Here is an 18333-nt window from a genome sequence, read left to right as displayed (position 1 = left end):
TATGGGAGACACCCTTGGAGGGCTCTCCTTCTGTCTAAATTCCAGGGTGTTTAACAAGTTTATTTACCCGTTTTGGGTTTTGTTGGTTACAAGGATCATTCTTTTTTAAATTTATTTTATTGAAGTATAATTGATTCGCAGTGTTGTGTTAGTTTCTGCTATACAGCAAAGTGACTCATATTATGTAACTCAACGTTACACGTATATATACACATTCTTTTTTTTTTTCTTCTTTGGGTCCTGGGCTGCATTCACATATTGCAGAGCCATTCCAGCTGACTTGCAGACTTGCAGCCTGAAGCTGAGCCATGCAACAGACATGCAGACTCCTGAATGAGATTTGACTATTTTTGTCTGTCACTGTGATTGGGGGATTGTTACACAGCAATGCCTAACAGTTACATGTGTGAATTTCATGTATTAATATTTTAGAAAATTTATTAAGTTATTGGAAATAAAACGTGTTTAGTCTGGGTTTTATTGTTTGGGGTAAAAAATGGTGACTAACATAATAATATGTATGTACTTGCTTTATATGTATACTTGGCTTTCCAAAATGATTATCTGGAAAAGGACAGCATGTGTCTGACTATACACATTCTTTAATGCTCCATATAAATGCAGTTTCTATAGCTTCTGACAAGTTAGACATATGCCTCCCCCGGACAGCACAGTGTTCAGATCTGGCCAAGGGTGTTCTGTTGGGGTGACTATAGGGTGAGCAAGACCAGCTCACTCCCATTCCTCCCTGTATAATGAGACCAGGAAAGGTGCCACCCAAGGAGGGTGTCAGAAATGAAATCTCGTATCTATAAGGGAGTCAGTGACCAGAAGCCCATTTATGGAACCAGAGTGGGGGGTTCCCTGCTTCTCTTCCTGTGAAGGTCAGTTGAGGATGTCTTAAGGAGTTGGGGAGACTCCACTTGCAGCTCAGAAGACTGAGGTGGTTATGGGGGATCCACCTCACATCACCTCGGTCTGTGGCCTTGCCTGAGCACCCAAACTCACTGGGTGAACCTCTGTTTTTGGTTCCAATTCTGCATGTGTCCAGAAGAAACACAGAATATTAAATGAGAAGAAATTTCAGTGACTAAAATATGTATAGCACCTCCTCACATGGTGACTCAAATCCTAGCTGCATCTTGTTTGTCATTTCCCTCCCAGGCAATGGTGCCAAGCAGAAAACAACAGAAAGGGAAGGTGAGGTACATTAACAACGTGCCAAGCAGCTTCCAGATCCACAGAGAGCAATCTGGCCTTTCATTTTAGCTACAGCTCTCTAATGAGTTTTTATAGCTTTTTAAACAGTGCTTCAAAGTGCTTGTGCATAGAAACTGTACTGTTAAGGTACACTAGTAGGTCTTGAATGAAAGTAAATAAAATCATATTCCCCTGGGAAAGTCTAATCCACAGTGGTGGTGGTACTGTTATTGTTTTCTTTTTTAAAAAAGAGAAAAACCTTGATTTTGTCAGAATTAAACATATTTGAATTGTGAAGCTTCCTGTCTGTGAATTTCAGATAAAACAGTCTTAAAGGATAAAACATATATTCATGCAATAGAGCATGAACATTTCTTCCAGTTTTTAAGATGGTCTCTCTAGAGCATAAAGAATATTAAGCTAGCTGCAGAATCTTATTGCTCTTTCCTCCAAGGAAGCAGTCCTTTAAAAAGTTCTGTCCTGTGCCTTTTTAAAATACTTTGCTAAATGATCAGCCCCATTGATCAATCTAGCTCAGTGGTTCTCAGTTGAGTTCCATTTGCCCTCTCTCCCAGGGATATTTGACAATGTCTGGGGACAACCTGGGGAGGTGGTGCTACTGGCATCCAGTGGGTAGAGGACAGGGATGCTGCTAAACGGGCAGGACAGCCCCTGAGCACACATAATTATCTAGCCTGAAATGTCAATAGAGCTGATGCTGAGAAACCCTGATCTAGCTTATGGCATTTTGGTGTTTGTTCAGTTGCTAAGTCATGTCTGACTCTTTGTGACCCCATGGACTCCAGCACGCCAGGCTTCCCTGTCCTTCGCTATCTCCCAGAGTTTGCTCAAACTCATGTCCATTGAGTCAGTGATGCCTCATCCTCTGTCATCCCCTTCTCCTTTTGCTGTCAGTCTTTCCTAGCATCAGGGTCTTTTCTAATGAGTCAGCTCTTCGCATCAGGTGGTCAATGTATTGGAGCTTCAGCATCAGTCCTTCCAATGAATATTCAGGACTGATCTCCTTTAGGATTGACTGGTTGGATCTCCTTGCAGTCCAAGGGACTCTCAAGAGTCTTCTCCAGCACTACAGTTCAAAAGCATCAATTCTTCAGCACTCAGCCTTTGTTATGGTCCAACTCTCAACTCTATACATGACTGCTGGAAAAACTATAGCTTTGACTATATGGACCTTGTCAGCAAAGTGATGGCTTTGCTTTTTAATGCTCTGTCTAGGTTTGTCATAGCTTTCCTTTCAAGGTGCAAGTGTCTTAATTTCATGGCTCTTTTAATTTCATGACTTTTAATTTCACAGCTTCGTGTCTTTTAATTTCATGACTCTTTGCGACCCCATGGGCTGTAGCCTGCCAAGCTCCTTTGTCCATGCAATTCTCTAGGCAAGAATACTGGAGTGGGTAGCCATTCCTTTCTCCAGGGGATCTTCCCAGCCCAGGGATCAACCCTGGGTCTCCCACATTGCAGGCAGATTCTTTACCGTCTGAGCCACCAGGGAAGCCTCAGCTTATGGCATACACAGTGATAAATATCTAGGTGAGAATTAAAAACCTTTGTTATTGTCAGATGTCCACAATTCAAATGTGTTCATTTTATCTAGGGGAGAATATATGGAGGTTTGACTACAGTGTTGATTTATCAAGACATATATGCCACTTTAAAAATGCAGCTGAGAATTTTAGGCACTGCAGCCTACAAAATACCTGGTGTTAGCAAAGTCATCGTTTAGAACTATTCAGCCTCAATTTGTTTCTTTTAAATAAAACAAAAAGATCTCTGGGTTGTACAAAATACATTAATTTTCCTTCTTTTCAAGATTGAGAAGATAGAGTGGGACACGTGGACCTGTGTGCTGGGGCCCACCTGTGAGGGCATCTGGCCAGTGCACAGCGATGTGACTGACGTAAATGCTGCCAGCCTCACCAAAGACTGTTCCCTCTTAGCCACAGGAGATGATTTTGGTTTCATTAAGCTTTTCTCATACCCTGTCAAGGTAATATGGCATGTTTACTGTATGTATTTGCTTAGTTTCAAATAATAACCCCAAATATATCTATTGTATTTAAGTGGATTTTTAAATATCAAAGGAATAAGCAATCAATATTGTTACCTACAGTTATTTACATTTGCAGTTGTACAGTTGTCTACATCATGGTTATTTATGCCAATGGAAACCTTGGTGACCTTATGTTTACTAATTTGAGTCAGAGTCTCATGGTGTAGAATTCTTCCCTGAAAGTCTGTTAGTGGACATCAAATCCAACATCTCATGAACTGCAAAGTAAGAATTTTCTTTACAACTTGGACTGGCACTTTTACTAGCCTACTTCTAGAGATGAAGAATTTACTACTGCACAAAGTAGCACAATTCATTTTTAAATCACTCCATTGTTAAAATGCTTTGCGCTAGATAGAGCTGATTTTTGTTTTCCTTTAGCCAAAGTTCTACCTTCTGAATTGTTGTTGAATAAGTCCAGTCTTCTGATGGCCTTCATGTGTGGGAAGATTGTATTTGACCCCCTGAAGTCTCATTTTCTCCTGTCAAAACATCCAGTTCCTTCAGTAACAAGGTGTCTAGCTGTCTCCTCCTCTGTTTTATCAATTCCATTAAATTTTTTGTTGTTTCTTCTTTTAGTTTTATTGTGATATAACTGACATACAGCACTGTATAAGTTTAAGGTGTACTTATAATTTAACTTACATACCTTATGAAATGATTATCACCATAAGATTAGTGAACATCTGTCATCTAAACAGCGACAAAACAACAGAAAAAGAAAATGTTTTTTCTTGTGATGAGAACTCTTAGGATTTATTCTATTAACAACTTTCATCATAATATACAGCAGAATTAGCATAATATTGCATCCCTGATATTTATTTATCTTCTAACTGGAAGTTTGTACCTTTTCACTGCCTTTATCTAGTCCTCCCACACCCCTCGCTTCTGATAACTACAAACTGGTCTCTTTTTCTGAGAGTTTATTCATTTGTTTGTTTTGAAGTATAGTTGACTTACAACACTGTGTTAGTTCAGATATTATGTTATTATTGACTATCTTCCCCCACTCTGCTCATTTCATCCTCATGACTCATTTATTTTGTAACTCTTAATCTCCCTTATCCATTTCAATTCCATTTCAAAGTAACTCCTCTAGGACCAAATTCAGGTCCATCCAGGTTGCTGCAAATGACATTATTTCATTCTTTGCAATGGCTGAGTGAAATGCCATTGTATATATGAGCCACATCTTCTTTATCCATCATCTGTTGATGGACATTTAAGTTGTTTCCATGTCTTTGCTATTGTAAATAGTGCTGCATTGAACACTGGGTTGTACTCATCCTTTCAAACCATATTTTTCTTCGGATATATGCCAAGGAGTAGGATTGCTGAATCATATGGTAGCTCTATTTTTAGTTCCTTAAGGAAACTCCATATTGTTCTCCATAGTGGCTGTACACCTAAAACTAAAACAACATTGTTATCAACTGAACTCCAATATAAAATAAAAATTAAAAAAAACCCAAAGTGCTTCAGATGCAGTCTGATCAGCTCAGGGTTCATCTCAGTAGGACTCTTATCTTCTTGTTTTGACTTTATTTTTGTATTTAATCAAACAAAGATGGCATCAGCTCTTTTGGCTACCATACCAAACAATTGAATCACAGATATTATTCCCCAAAATGGTAAGGTTATCCCCCTTCTTGGACTTACACAACTGATGTTCTAAAATCTGAGTACACAGCTTTATATTTGTACCAAATAAGATTTATCTTGTTTATTTTCCCACATAAACATATCTTGTTTATGTTTCAACCTATCAACATTTGAAATACCTTTCCAAAGTGTTTATTTACTTTCCCTTTCAGCATCACATCATTCTCTGATTTCAGGAGTGTGAGTTCCAAATCATAGAAGAAAAAAAAAGACTAGAACAACCAAATACCACCACCAAGAGCCCCCCTTCAATTTGGCATTCTGTTACTTAATACATACATATTAGTAACAGGCATTTAAATCTGTCTGACCATGCCATCATGGAGCTCATATTTCTATCTCTAGTCTGATAAGATATCATTAAAACTTAGCAGATATCTTGCTGAAAGCCAGATTATGTCTCTGGTATTTTTAATCTCTCCTAAACAAACCAACCAATAAAAGATATGCAATCAGTTCACTGTGAACTCCTGTTGTTGCCTAGTCATCATTACTTTTCCAAGTGCTTATCAACCTTCTGTGTAATAATTCACCCTAGAATTTTCCAGGGATTGCATCAACTCATGAGTCAGTATGTGCCAGAGTCCAACGTGTTTTCCCTTTTGGGTTTGGGAACTTTTTTTTTTTGAATGCCACTTCTCCTGGCTTCCAAACTCTCAACCATTACTGACCTTATTTCTGTAATTACATTTGAAGGTGTCTGCACTCAAGGACATGAGCTCTGTTTGGACCTCTCTGGTTTGAGGAGCATCCGCTTTAATAGAGGCGATCATTAAATCTGCTCCCAATGTTAAGCCATCTGATGTAAGCAGTGTTCCTAACTCTTCTCTTTTTCTTCTAGCCCTAAATATATCTTTAAAATCCTTTCGAGGTGTCTTAGCTTTTTATTTTTGCATTTCTGAAACTGTACTAAAGTTGTCTGTAGAATATTTTTGTATTCATCCCTGGTTATTTGCTCCTGCTTCTGTTACTTGTACATTTAAAACCTGAATACATCAACTCCCTCTTCAGCCACTTTGGTTTCTTTACATGCCTTCTTCTTTCCTTCTTCATTTGTTAATGTCTCCTCAGATTATCATTTTGGGGAGCCTTTTCTAATATACACTTCTGATTATGCCCTGTGCTCCTTTCATTGTCCATTGAGAAGCCACTTGGTAGCCTTCTCCCAGTGATTCACCACGTTACTATCACCTACCAGCCCTTTCTATTTGATAAGAGTTCAGTTCTATGTAGCAGTTTCCCTTGCTACTTCTACATTTTTTGAAATGAGACTGCCAGCAGGAGAAGTCAAGTTAGTGCTACCCTGGTTTTAGTGGACTGAGGTCTGGGCAGGTGTTTAGATACCTGAAATCCTCATGATACTATTTCACTGTGCTCCTGAGCCAGATTTATTGTTCCTCTTGGGAGCTCATCACCCACATCCCTAGTGTGACCAGGAAGGCTGTCTCCCGCAATAATTTTGAGGTGTGTTCCTCCAACTCCTGGAGTTCTGGAAGACTCCTTATGGACAGCCCCAAGAAACAGGGGGGGCTGGGGGGCAACTGGAAGGACACTGGGGCTCCCCTCCTTCTCCAGAGACACTCTATGTTTTTGCCTTTTATACATTGAGCTTCTGTGTAAGATTTTCCCCAAGATTTTGTTGTGAAAATTTTCGAGCATACAGGAAAGCTGAAAGAATGATAGAGTGAATTCCTAGAAACCCACCACTTAGATTTTGTGATTCGAAGTAAATTGGTGACGTCAGGATACTTACCCCTAATTGTTTCAATTTGCATATCATTAACTAGAGTTCATTTTTTTAGTTTTTTTTTAAGTAAATTTTATGAATAGTTGAGATGCACCAGTTTTAAGGTTCCTTATGATGAACTTTGACAAACACATACACCTGAATTATCCAAGTCAGTCCGTCAGTTCCTTCGCTCAGTCATGTCCAACTCGTTGTGACCTCATGGACTGCAGCACACTGGGCCTCCCTGTCCATCACCAACTCCCGGAGTTTACTCAAACTCATGCCCATTGAGTCGGTGATGCCATCCAACCATCTCATCCTCTGTTGTCCCCTTCTCCTCCCGCCTTCAGTCTTTCTTCAGCATCAGGGTCTTTTCAAATGAATCAGTTCTTTGCATCAGATGGCCAGAGTATTGGAGTTTCAGCTTCAGCACCAGTCCTTCCGATGAATATTCAGGACTGATTTCCTTTAGGATGAACTGGTTGGATCTCCTTGCAGTCCAAGGGACTCTCAGGAGTCTTCCCCAACACCACAGTTCAAAAGCATCAATTCATCTGCGCTCAGCTTTCTTTATAGTCCAACTCTCACATCCATTCATGACTACTGGAAAAACCGTAGCTTTGACTAGATGGACCTTTGTTGGCAAAGTAATGTCTCTGCTTTTCAGTATGCTGTCTAGGTTGGCCATAACTTTTCTTCCAAGGAGCAAGCATCTTTTAATCCAAACACCTATCAAAATATAGAACAGTATCATCATCCCAGGAAGTCCCCCCACGCTAACTTCTGGGGTACTCTACACTGCCACTCCACCCTCAGATGAAAAAACTATTCCAATGTTTTTGTTTTTGTTACCATAGATTAGCTTTCCCTGTTTCAGAACTTCATGTAAATGGAATGATCAGTCAGGAACTGTTTTATTTCTGGCTTCTTACACTCAGATAATGTTTCTGAGATTTCTTCATGCCATGTGTAACAATGTTGTTGTTGTTTTGTCACTAAGTCATGTCCAACTCTCAATAATCCTATCGCTTCCTTTTTATAGCTGAGTACAATTCCATTGTGTGGATATAGCAAAGTTTGTTTATCCACCTAGCCATCAGTAGACACGTGCTTTTCCGGTGTTTGGTTACAATGAACTTGCAGTGAACACTTTTGGACAAATCTATGTGGACACACATTTTTTTTCTTTCCTTTAAGTAAATATGTGGGAGTGGAATCTCTGTGTTATTGGGGAAAATGTGTTTCTCTTTTGAAGAAACTGATCAGATCTTTTTCCAAAATGGTTGTATCATTTTATGTTCTCACTAAAAATGTCAGGTTTCTAGTTGCCAATTTGACGTTGTCAGACTTATAAAATTTAGCTGTCTTGAGGAGTAGATAGTGTGATCTTACTGTGTTTGTAACTTATGTTTCGCTGGTGACTGATTGTGCTAAGCATTTTTCGTTTGCTTATTGGCCATTTGTGAAGTGTTTGTATAAATCTTTTGTCCACTGTTTTAAATTGAATTATTTATCTTTTTATTCTTGAGTTCTACTGTGTAAGATTTGATTGAAGAAGTTTCATAATTTAAAAGCATTTGAAAACCAGTCAAATATAAACCACTTTGATAGTATCACTTCTCTCCTTTTTTTTTTTTTTCCATCTGATTTCCTGGTACTCTTTCCTTCCCAATATCATGAACCCAAGCTAGAGAACATTTCTAGATGCATAGTCACACTCCTCCAATGCTCTGGGTGTGTTGGCCACGCTTCATCTGTTACGGACTGAATGTTTTTGTCCCCACTAAACTTCCTATGTTAAAGCCCTAGCATCCAATGTGACCGGATATGTAGAGAGGGCATTTACAGAAATAATTAAGGTTAAATGAGGTCATAAATGTGGGTCTCTGATCCGATAAGATTAGTGTCCTTATAAGAAGAGACACCAATGAGCTCACTCACTCTCCCCATGCACACACACACTGAGGAGGAAAGGCTAGATAGAAAGTTTCTAGATAGAAAGGGGTCCACAAGCCCGGGCGAGAGCCCACACCAGGAGTCAAACTGGGGGGCACCTTGGTCTTAAACTTCCCAGCCTGGAGAACTGTGTGGAATAAAATTCTGTTGTGTAAGCCACCCAACATGTGGTATTTTTTATGGCAACCCTACCAAACTAAGACTCCATGCTGTTGCAATATTCTCACACTGAGTAGCATGTCATCAAGTCTTGGTGATGCCTACAAGACCATATTATCATCACACAGCTCTCTGTCCAAAATTCAAGTTCCACTTGTTAGACTCTAATGTCATGTCTTCTTCTTAACCCTTTTCCTTGTTCTCCTTTCTTTTGAGTTACTAGGTCTCTCTTCTAGGCATTTTTTTCTATCCATGTCTTACATAGGCACTTTTACAATTTAAAATCTTGTTGTGGGTACTAGTCCATTGACAATCATATTGTTTCCACATTTGTTTCCAAAGTAGAGTTCATAAAACAGACTCTACTTTGTCAGAGGCCACCCATTTGTCCAGTACCTTAAACCACGTCCCAGAAAAACTGATGCTGTCCTTTAACACCGTCCATTTGCTTCCCGTAACCTCCCTTCCTTTCCAAAGCTGTTCCCCTTCACTCTATCAGAGAGGCTAAAATACCATCATGTTGCTTACATTTTTAAAATGTAAATATTCACTGTTTCAAAAAATCCACCCTCAAGTTGTTAAGTGTCCTTCTCATAATGTCAAAGGCTCTAGAGAAAGATTCATCAAAGAGGAATCTTGTATGTAGAATTTTACAGACAGAGAAACTATATGTAATATGTTGTAAATATGGGGAAAGGGTGCATAGCTTTCATCAGATTCTCATGAATTTCCTCTTAAAAGCAGTTAACAACAAGCACTCTGGAGACATATTTCAGATTCTCTATTCTTTCATGACTCAGTGGAAGAGGGAGATTGTGGTTATGAGTCCTGATGGGTGTTACAAAAGTGCATAGTTTGGCATGATGACCCAGAAAGACAGCTCATCTGACCCAGCTGTGCCAGGCCTCCAGGAGGCTCCACCCATTGGCCCTCAGTTCAGTTCAGTTCAGTCGCTCAGTCATGTCTGACTCTTTGCGACCCCATGAACCGCAGCATGCCGGGCCTCCCTGTCCATCAGGGAGTCCACCCAAATCCATGTCCATAGGCCCTCAGGGAACCACCAAACACCCTGCTCCTGGGGAAGCAGCTGGCTTCCTGGAACCTTCTAGTAACTGTGAATTCCCATTGTTCTGTGGAGCAGGGACCTGGTTTCCTATTCTGAGAAACTTGAATCATCTCTGCTGGAATAATCTCAGCTTTGTTAAACAACTTCAGTGACTAAGAACTTTTTCCCTTTTCTCTTTCTGCTCTGTGTCACTTTCTTTTCCCCTGCAGCCTAATTCTGATCATTTTAGAGTGTTTTTTTTTTTTTTTTTTTTTGCATTATATCTTTCCTTTTGAATTCCTCGATCTAGATGCAGGAGTAGAGAGAGGAATTTCTCAAGCTCTTTCACTTTCTCCGCTTCTCAAGAGACCAACTTGCATTTGTAGTGGATCAAAATGGGTCGCTTCCTGCTCCCAGCAGGAAGACCTTCAGGACACACGGCTGTCACCACTCTGACCGTCCTCTCTGTTTCCATGCCTTCTGGATCTCACATGGTCACACAGTGGCTTCCTTAGAAATCCTTACTTTGCTCCGCCTGTTGTCTAGCAAATAGTGGCTCTAGAGGGCTTCCTAGAAACGCTGCCTGCCTGCTTGCTTCCTTGTCTGTCTAGACTCCGTACGCTGCTGAGGGGTGGGCACTTCCACTCAGCTGTCAGGTAGGGGTCAGCCAACTACACAGAGATCTTGACCATGAGTATTTCAAAGTCACGTACTGTCCTGCCCTGCCCGTGTCTCCTGCCATGCGTCTGCGCTGGTTTCAGGTTTCCCAGCACGCCCGTCCAAAACTCCCTGGAAGCCTCTTATCAGCGACTGAATACAGTTTTCATGTGAGACACTGATGCCCCTTGCATGACCTCAGAAATCTCATGCGGCTTCCCACATCGCATAAGGTATTTCCTGGGAGTCGCTGAGAGGATGGAAAGTCTCTCTCTCTCTTGGTGCTCCCGCTGAAGCTATTTTTGCCAGGCTGTGGCTCATGCCCTGAAAATGGAAGCTGGTCTCTGGTGCCAGCCTGGGCTTCTCACTGCTTGTCAGGACTACCCAGACATGAACAGCTGCTCTCACCTCACTCTCAGCCTTCCCCACTGGGGTGGTGTGGCTTGGGTGCCACTCTGAAGAGCTTTCAATAGAGACTAATAAATTGGGTTCTATTTATTTGGTTATGTTTGGCTTTTTAAAAGTTTGACCTACTGTAATAAGTTCAATATATATGGATTTAATTTTATTTTATTTTTCAGATATAACCTGAAGGTTGTTTAATTGTGGAACTTTTGGGGGGTGGTTATATTTGTTTAAAAGGAGCTTACTTTGGTTTTTTGTGTGTGTTTTTTTTTTAAGGTGACTTGTCAACCTGTTTATTGATTGTATTTTTTCAGTTTGTGTTCTTTATTTTTGGGAGTTTTGTTGTTTGTTTTTTCCTTTCTCTTTGAGTTCACTTTGTTTTAACATCAATTTACTTGAGTGTTTCTGGTGTTAGAAATTGTTTCCTGTGTCCGTGACAGAAAATGTTGCTTTGCTTTTAAATCTTCCTTGCTGCCCCAGGATCATAAGAAGTCCCTTGCTGTCTCTCACAACCTGGACTGTGGTAAAAAAGGCGCTGAGGGGGATGACCCGGGAGACACTTTGATCTCAAATGTCAGCCAGACTCACCATCAGGAGTTTACACTAGAGACCTGTGGAGAACAGACGTCTGACAGCTGAGAGAGGCAGAAACAAGCTTTTTATCCTTTCTTAGGCTACTTTGTCAGGTGTCCAGAAATAGGTTCTGTAGTTTACGTTTCATTCATTCCCTCACAGACTATTTGTTGAGAACTTACAGTGAGGCAGGAGATGTTTTAGGGAAGAAAGAGAGCTAGTCCCTGCCTTCATGGAGTTTAAACTCTAGAAAAATGTAGGGAAATTACTACTCATGTGAACTGTTTCATTTGTATCCTGTAGAAGCCTCTCTAGACAATCACATGGATGAAATAGTCCAGAAACTAGAATAATGAGACTCCAAGTCCGAGTGGGGTCACCGCTGTCTTCTGACATCGCAGGGCCAGCATGCGAGATTTAAGAAGTATGTGGGGCACAGCGCCCATGTCACCAACGTGAGATGGCTGCACAACGACTCTGTGCTGCTCACCGTGGGCGGTGCTGACACAGCCCTGATGATCTGGACGAGGGAGTTTGTGGGGACCCAGGAGAGCAAGTTGGTGGACAGTGAGGAGTCGGACACCGATGCAGAGGAGGATGGAGGTGAGCTCAGTGTCACGTGCCTACCCTGCCTTCCTCCACCCCCTCCTGCACCATTGCAAACCAACTCTCCCCCCGTGTCTTTCTGTCGTTTGAGGCTATGACAGTGACGTCGCTAGAGAAAAGGCTATTGATTACACCACCAAGATCTATGCTGTGAGCATCAGGGAAATGGAAGGCACCAAACCGCACCAGCAAATGAAAGAAGTTTCGGTGGAAGAAAGGTATGGTGTCTCCAGGTTTGCTTGCACTTATGACGCCTGATGACAAGAAACTCATTGAAACCAGAGCGCATTTTCTTTGCCCCAAAGTTGCTACTTAAGCCCGTCTTTATTTTTGTGTATGCACAGAGTCTTCACCTGTACACAGGCTTGAACTGAGGGAAGTTTCCCACAGCCTTCAATATGAGGGAAGGGTGGGTTACAGTTTGCAGAAGTTGTTTATGGAAAATGGCTTGATGAGATGTGAGATTTGATGAGACTACCAGGCTTCCCTTTGCCTAGAGAGGTTGTCAGGACAGCCCAAACCTATCTTGAATTGATGGCTGATAGAGGGGAGCATGCTGACTTGGGAGGTAGAAGGGAAGGCAGGCTTCTAAAGTCCTGGAGGAATACTTGTGGGCTGTGAAAAATAATCTTCCATTCTGCCAGAGTCTCTGCACTACACCATACTAGTTGGTGTGCCTTCTCTTACTGTGCCTTCACCCGCCCAGATCTGTTCAGGCTTGTTTGATCATTCCAGGCCTAACCAAAGTGATTTCGTTGCCATGGATCCTCTGTGTAGAATGAGGGTTTCTGTTTTTATTTTGGGCCTTTCTGATGTTCTATTGTAAGTCTTGGTAAAACACTTTAGCATTTCTTTTTTTTAAAAAGTTCATAATTACTACAATTACTTAATCTACCATATTCATACTAAGGAGGATAAAGAGTGAATAAAAACTCTAACATGTAAACAGAATTTCATGGATCTCAAAGATATTTAAGAATTCTGTGTGAGCTCTTTCCATTGACATAGGTTCGGTGTTCACAAGTACCCTGGTCCCATGATGTATTATTAAATAGGATTCAAGTTGTTTTGCATTTAGTATGGCTTCCCTGGTAGCTCAGTCGATAAAGAACCTGCCTGCATTGCAGGAGACCCAGGCTCTATCCCTGAGTCGGGAAGATCCCCTGGAGAAGGAAATGGCAAATCACTCCAGCATCCTTGGCTGGAAAATCCCATGGACAGAGGAGCCTGGTGGGCTGCAGTCCGTGGGATCACAAAAAGTTGGGCGTGACTGAGCAACTAACACTTTCACTTTCATGGCTTTCTGAATAGTAACAGATATTTAATAAATCTGCTCTATTACCTTTTACTATTAGCTGGAAATTTAAATACAAAGAAATAAATAGCATTTCCCCTCCTGCTTCAGTCCGGTGCCAGATATTAAAATAAGCCTGATAAATGGTGGGTGTGCTACAGGCCAGAAGATTGAACTGATGCAAAAAATTCCTAATTCTTCCCTATCATCTTTGTTAAATGTTACTAGGGGGGTTCACAGTTCTCTTTTGATTAAAAAATTTTAGAGATTTTTCTGCAATAATCTGTAAATTATAATTTATTTTGCTTGCAACATGGTTTTTTAGTGGCCACAACGAGGAAATGTTTTTAAAGGACCTAATTCTAAGAATAAAGAAAATTTTACATAGTACATGAATAAGCCTCCCACCTAAATGTGCTGTGCTTAGTCCCTCGGTCATGTCCAGTTCTTTGCAACCCCATGGACTATAGCCCACCAGGCTCCTGTGTCCATGGGGATTCTCCAGGCAAGAATAATGGAATGGGTTGCCATGCCCTCCTCCAGGGGATCTTCCTAACCCAGGGATGAACCCTAGTCTCCCGCATTACAGGCAGATTCTTTACCATCTGAGCCACCAGGGAAGCCCTTCCCCCTACACCTAAATAATACACTCTAAAAAACATTTGGCCTAAATTACACATTCTTTAAAAAAATAAAAAGCATTACCCAACTTCTCCAATTTCATGTAACATTATGAAATGAGTTGATTTGGCTCTTATTTCAAGGTTGCTTCTGGCTGATTGCTACAACCTAGTGATTCATCATGCTGAGATTTGGACTGGCCACTAAGACATAGAAATCTAATCACATTCCTAAATCCAAACACTATAGCTAGTTTCTAACCTATAGTGAGGTTCACCTGAACCTCTTTTGGTCTTGCTGTCTCTTTGGGCAAGTCTATAAAAATCTCATACCTGCCCAGTTTAGGAAGAGGTAAGAAAGTTGGCTCAGTGGGTAAAGAATCCACCTGCAGTGCAGGAGACGCAGGAGATGCAGGTTCGATCCCTGGGTCAGGAAGATCCCCTGGAGAAGGAAATGGCAGCCCACTCCAATATTCTCGCCTGAAAAATCCCATGGAAAGAGGAGTCTGGCAGGCTACAGTCTGAACGGTGGCGAAGAGTTGGACATGACTGAGTGACTAAACACGGCAAGAAAGGTAAAGGTAGAGAGGACCCTAAAAATGCTTCATGGTGTTGTGAGATACAGGGGTAGGCAGTTTAGTACTTAGTGCTGTGCTGTGCTTAGTCGCTCAGTCATATCCAACTCTTTGCGACCCCCTGGACTGCAGCCCACCAGGCTCCTCTCTCCGTGGGATTCTCCAGGCAAGAATACTGGAATGGGTCGCCATGCCCTACTCTGGGGGATCTTCCCAACCCAGGGATTGAATCCAGGTCTCTCGCATTGCAGGCAGATTTTTTACTGTCTGAGCCACCAGGGAAGCCCATTTTAGTACTTTGCTGCTGCTGCTGCTAAGTCGCTTCAGTCGTGTCCGACTCTGTGCGACCCCATAGACGGCAGCCCACCAGGCTCCGCCGTCCCTGGAATTCTCCAGGCAAGAATACTGGAGTGGGTTGCCATTTCCTTCTCCAATGCATGAAAGGGAAAAGTGAAAGTGAAGTCGCTCAGTCGTGTCCGACTCTTGGCAACGCCATGGACTGTAGCCTACCAGGCTCCTCCGTCCATGGGATTTTCCAGGCAAGACTTTACTGGCATATAAAAACAAATGGACTTCCCTAGTAGCTCAGTTGGTAAAGAATCCGCCTGCAATGCAGGAGACCCAGTTCAATTCCTGGGTCCAGAAGATCCGCTGGACAAGGGAATGGCTACCCACTCCAGTATTCTGGCCTGGAGAATTCCACGGATTATATAGTCTATGGGGTCACAAAGAGTCAGACACGACTGAGTGACTTTCACTTTCACCTTCAAAAACAAATAATTCATAGCAGGATGTGATGAAGAAATATGTAGTGAAGAATACAATTTTAAGGTATAAAGAGGGTCCAGAGAAGTAGTCAAGCCTTTTCTATAGATAGCAGTGTCTTTGATAACTTAAAAAAGCCTTGACAGCATCAGTTCCCAGAGGGGGCTGTAACCTCTCTAGGGCTTCAGCTGCGCAGCATGCTGGGAGTTAAGCAGGCCCACACCAGGAAGGGGCCAAGGGAGAAGGAGCAGTAAGTAGTGTCTGAGTTAGTAGCCTTCATGGGGACAAATCAGTTCCTAATCAGAACTGAGAACAGCAGTCCCCCCCAAATCCTGGTCAGTAATTTAGGGGAGCTTGAATCTCAGAGACAGGGCTGTAGACAGCTTCTGAACTGCAGAAGAAAGAGGTGCCAGGCAAGACAGGCATTCAGAGGATTTGTGAGAAAGCAGGATGAGACAGGGAAGGGGGGTAGCACCGGGCACTTGGAGTAGGGGGGCTCCTAACAGTATCAGGCAGACAGCTCACCTGGGGTACAAAACGGGCTCCATGGACTCCAGCACCTGGCATGAAAGAGAGGCAAATGCACTGGGCCTCAGATGTCAGGCCCAGGGGACCAGGCGGCACCCAGGTTCTCCCTGGGGATATTCAGGACTGTCAGCCCTGACACCACTCCTTTTGACTACTTCAAGCCCTGCTGACTCAAGAGGCAGAAGTGGCCTTGACCTTCCCTTCACCATTCCCTCCTGTGTGTACCTGCAAATACCCTCCTGTGCCTGTTCTAACACCTGTGCCAAGATGTGCACCAGTAAGACTAACGGGTCGGGGGGAGATCAACAATCAGGCTCAGAACACCCACTCAGGGCAGGGGACTTATCCTGCCTCCTATCAGTGTTTCAGGCAGTTCTACAGTCAGTTTACATCCCTTTCCACCTTAGAACCTGTGAGATGAGTGCAGAGTCTGTCATGCTGAGAACAATGCCTTGAAGGCAGCTGCACATTATACATCCATCAGTTTTTAAGCAACTGAACTCCAAATTCCTGAAATTTATGATAGTCATAGATTAAGTAGCTGGGAGGCTTTGGGTTATGTGTTTCAGTATAATTCTATAACCTTGTGAGTTCTTATTTTTCAAAAGCCATATGATCTTCAGTTTCAGTCTTTTGAGAGGTAGGAAAGCTGAGAGAAATGTGTAAATGCCTTCAAAAGAATACTAGGCTACACCTATTGATATGTAGTCCCTTCCAGGTGTTCACCGAGCATCCTGGTCCCTCACTCCAGCTTTGCTCTAGTACACTGGGCGCCTGGCCTCCTTGACCCAGCCACACCTGTCCAGCCAGTCTCTAGTCTTGGTAAGCTGTTGGGTTGGTCTTCCACTCAGCAGTCACATGTGGCACGTGGCTGAGGGAAGTCTAGAAGTCTCATCTAGCACTCAGAATGCACACTCATCTTTGGTTTTTCCTGTCCCAAACAGGCAATCTGGTCTCTATTGAGGGCACATTAATTTGTTCCCCCAAATGACTGGATATTGCTTAAATTATTGTAGACCTAAAATGAAAAAAACTGACTCTTTTTAAAGTCATGAAGTTATATTGATATTTTAAGTGTAAGTCTTTTTCTGCTTTCTTTTAATAGAAGCTTTTTTTCCCCTGTCTTTGATGCACTGTGTTATATATTGGATAGTTTTGTCTAAAACATCAGAAATCTTTCTTTTCTGGTTTTGATTCTTGGCTCAAGCTCGCTGAAGTTGGTTTCAAAGACCATAAAAATATGGGACTTCTGGTATCTTAGATAGAATTTCATAAGATTGGTAGGCAGTGACAAAAATAACCTAAATCTTTCACACTTGGTCTGAACTCTCTGTGTCAGCTGTGCCCTCAGCAAGAGAGAGAGATACTCTGAAAAGGAAGTCATCTGGGGAGAGCTTAATGAAAGGACAACGATGTGGGCAAGATTAAGGAGGTGGTGTGGCACCTCGGCAGTAATAACGACTAGGAGGGCAAGGGCAGGAAGCTGTTGCCCAGGTGTGGAGAAGGTGGCTATAGGAGCAGGTCACCTTCCAGGAGCTGAGACCTGAGGGGAGGGTTGAAGGTAATTAATCTGAGTCCCAGAAAGGAGGTATTGAGGGAATGGATGCCTCAGTTGCATTCTCTTCTCACCTGCTGGTCTCCTGGTGCCTCTCTTTAGCTGAATCCAGTCTGCACCTGAAGAGCAAGGCAGTGCATTGATGCAGTCTGTGGCAGGCCGCCATGGAGAGCACAGAGCAGAACAGAAGGGTAGACAGGAGTTATGAAAGGATGCATGGAAAATACCGGCTCATTCTCCTTGAATATTTTTATTATGGAAACTAGTATCGTTATCACTGAAGAGAAATTCAGGCCACTTTAATATTGAACAGTAATCACTGTCCTTTATAAATGCTTCTGGATATGTACAGGTGTTTATTACCTAATATTATCACTGTATATATATATAATCAAAGATGTCAGTAAATACATCCAAATCAATATCAAGAATTATTAGAGACACTTGAAACTTTACCTAATTTAAGTGGAACAGTTTTTGATGAGCCATAGTTTTTACATCACTGTCCAGGGGTACCACAAGAATCGACTCATTAGAGATGAGAATTAAAGCTTTTTAAAATCAATAACATTTAAACATCTTTGGCCTGTCTCCAGAGATTTCTATTTTCACATTAGGACAAAATCAAGAAATTAGAAACTTATAGCTATAGAATCGTTTGGTACCAATATCCAGTGTTTAGTATGGATCAAAATGATCATGCAACCTGTTTTGCGTCCCATGGTAACTGGGTGATCACCACAGAGGTGAATCACAAAAGGCATTTTCTTACTTTCTAGAAAGGATCTAACAGTATCTCCAGATGTGTGGGATACAGTCTATTATTAAAATCCAAATATGCTGACCACACATTATTCTTCCCAGTGGTACCCAGTGGGGCCATGTCCCCACCTCTTCCTCACTTCACTGCTTAAATTAACCATCTGCATG

General features: G+C 42.0%; 1 protein-coding gene across 1 annotated transcript in view; it reads left to right on the top strand.

The window, feature by feature from the left end:
* Positions 1–18333, top strand: part of EML6 (EMAP like 6) — a 295589-nt gene that overhangs the window by 220086 nt on the left and 57170 nt on the right. Inside the window, exons 26-28 of the mRNA XM_081589485.1 lie at positions 3032–3208; positions 11862–12063; positions 12158–12299. Coding sequence (XP_081445611.1) covers positions 3032–3208; positions 11862–12063; positions 12158–12299 — 521 coding nt within the window. The remainder of the gene's footprint in view (positions 1–3031; positions 3209–11861; positions 12064–12157; positions 12300–18333) is intronic.

This window comes from Giraffa tippelskirchi, chromosome 4 (assembly GCF_054371585.1).
Source record: "Giraffa tippelskirchi isolate mGirTip1 chromosome 4, T2T-mGirTip1v1.2.pri, whole genome shotgun sequence".
Taxonomy (NCBI): Eukaryota; Metazoa; Chordata; class Mammalia; order Artiodactyla; family Giraffidae; genus Giraffa; species Giraffa tippelskirchi.
The sequence above is the reverse complement of the archived record's forward strand: the minus strand, read 5'-3'. Positions and strand labels throughout refer to the sequence as shown.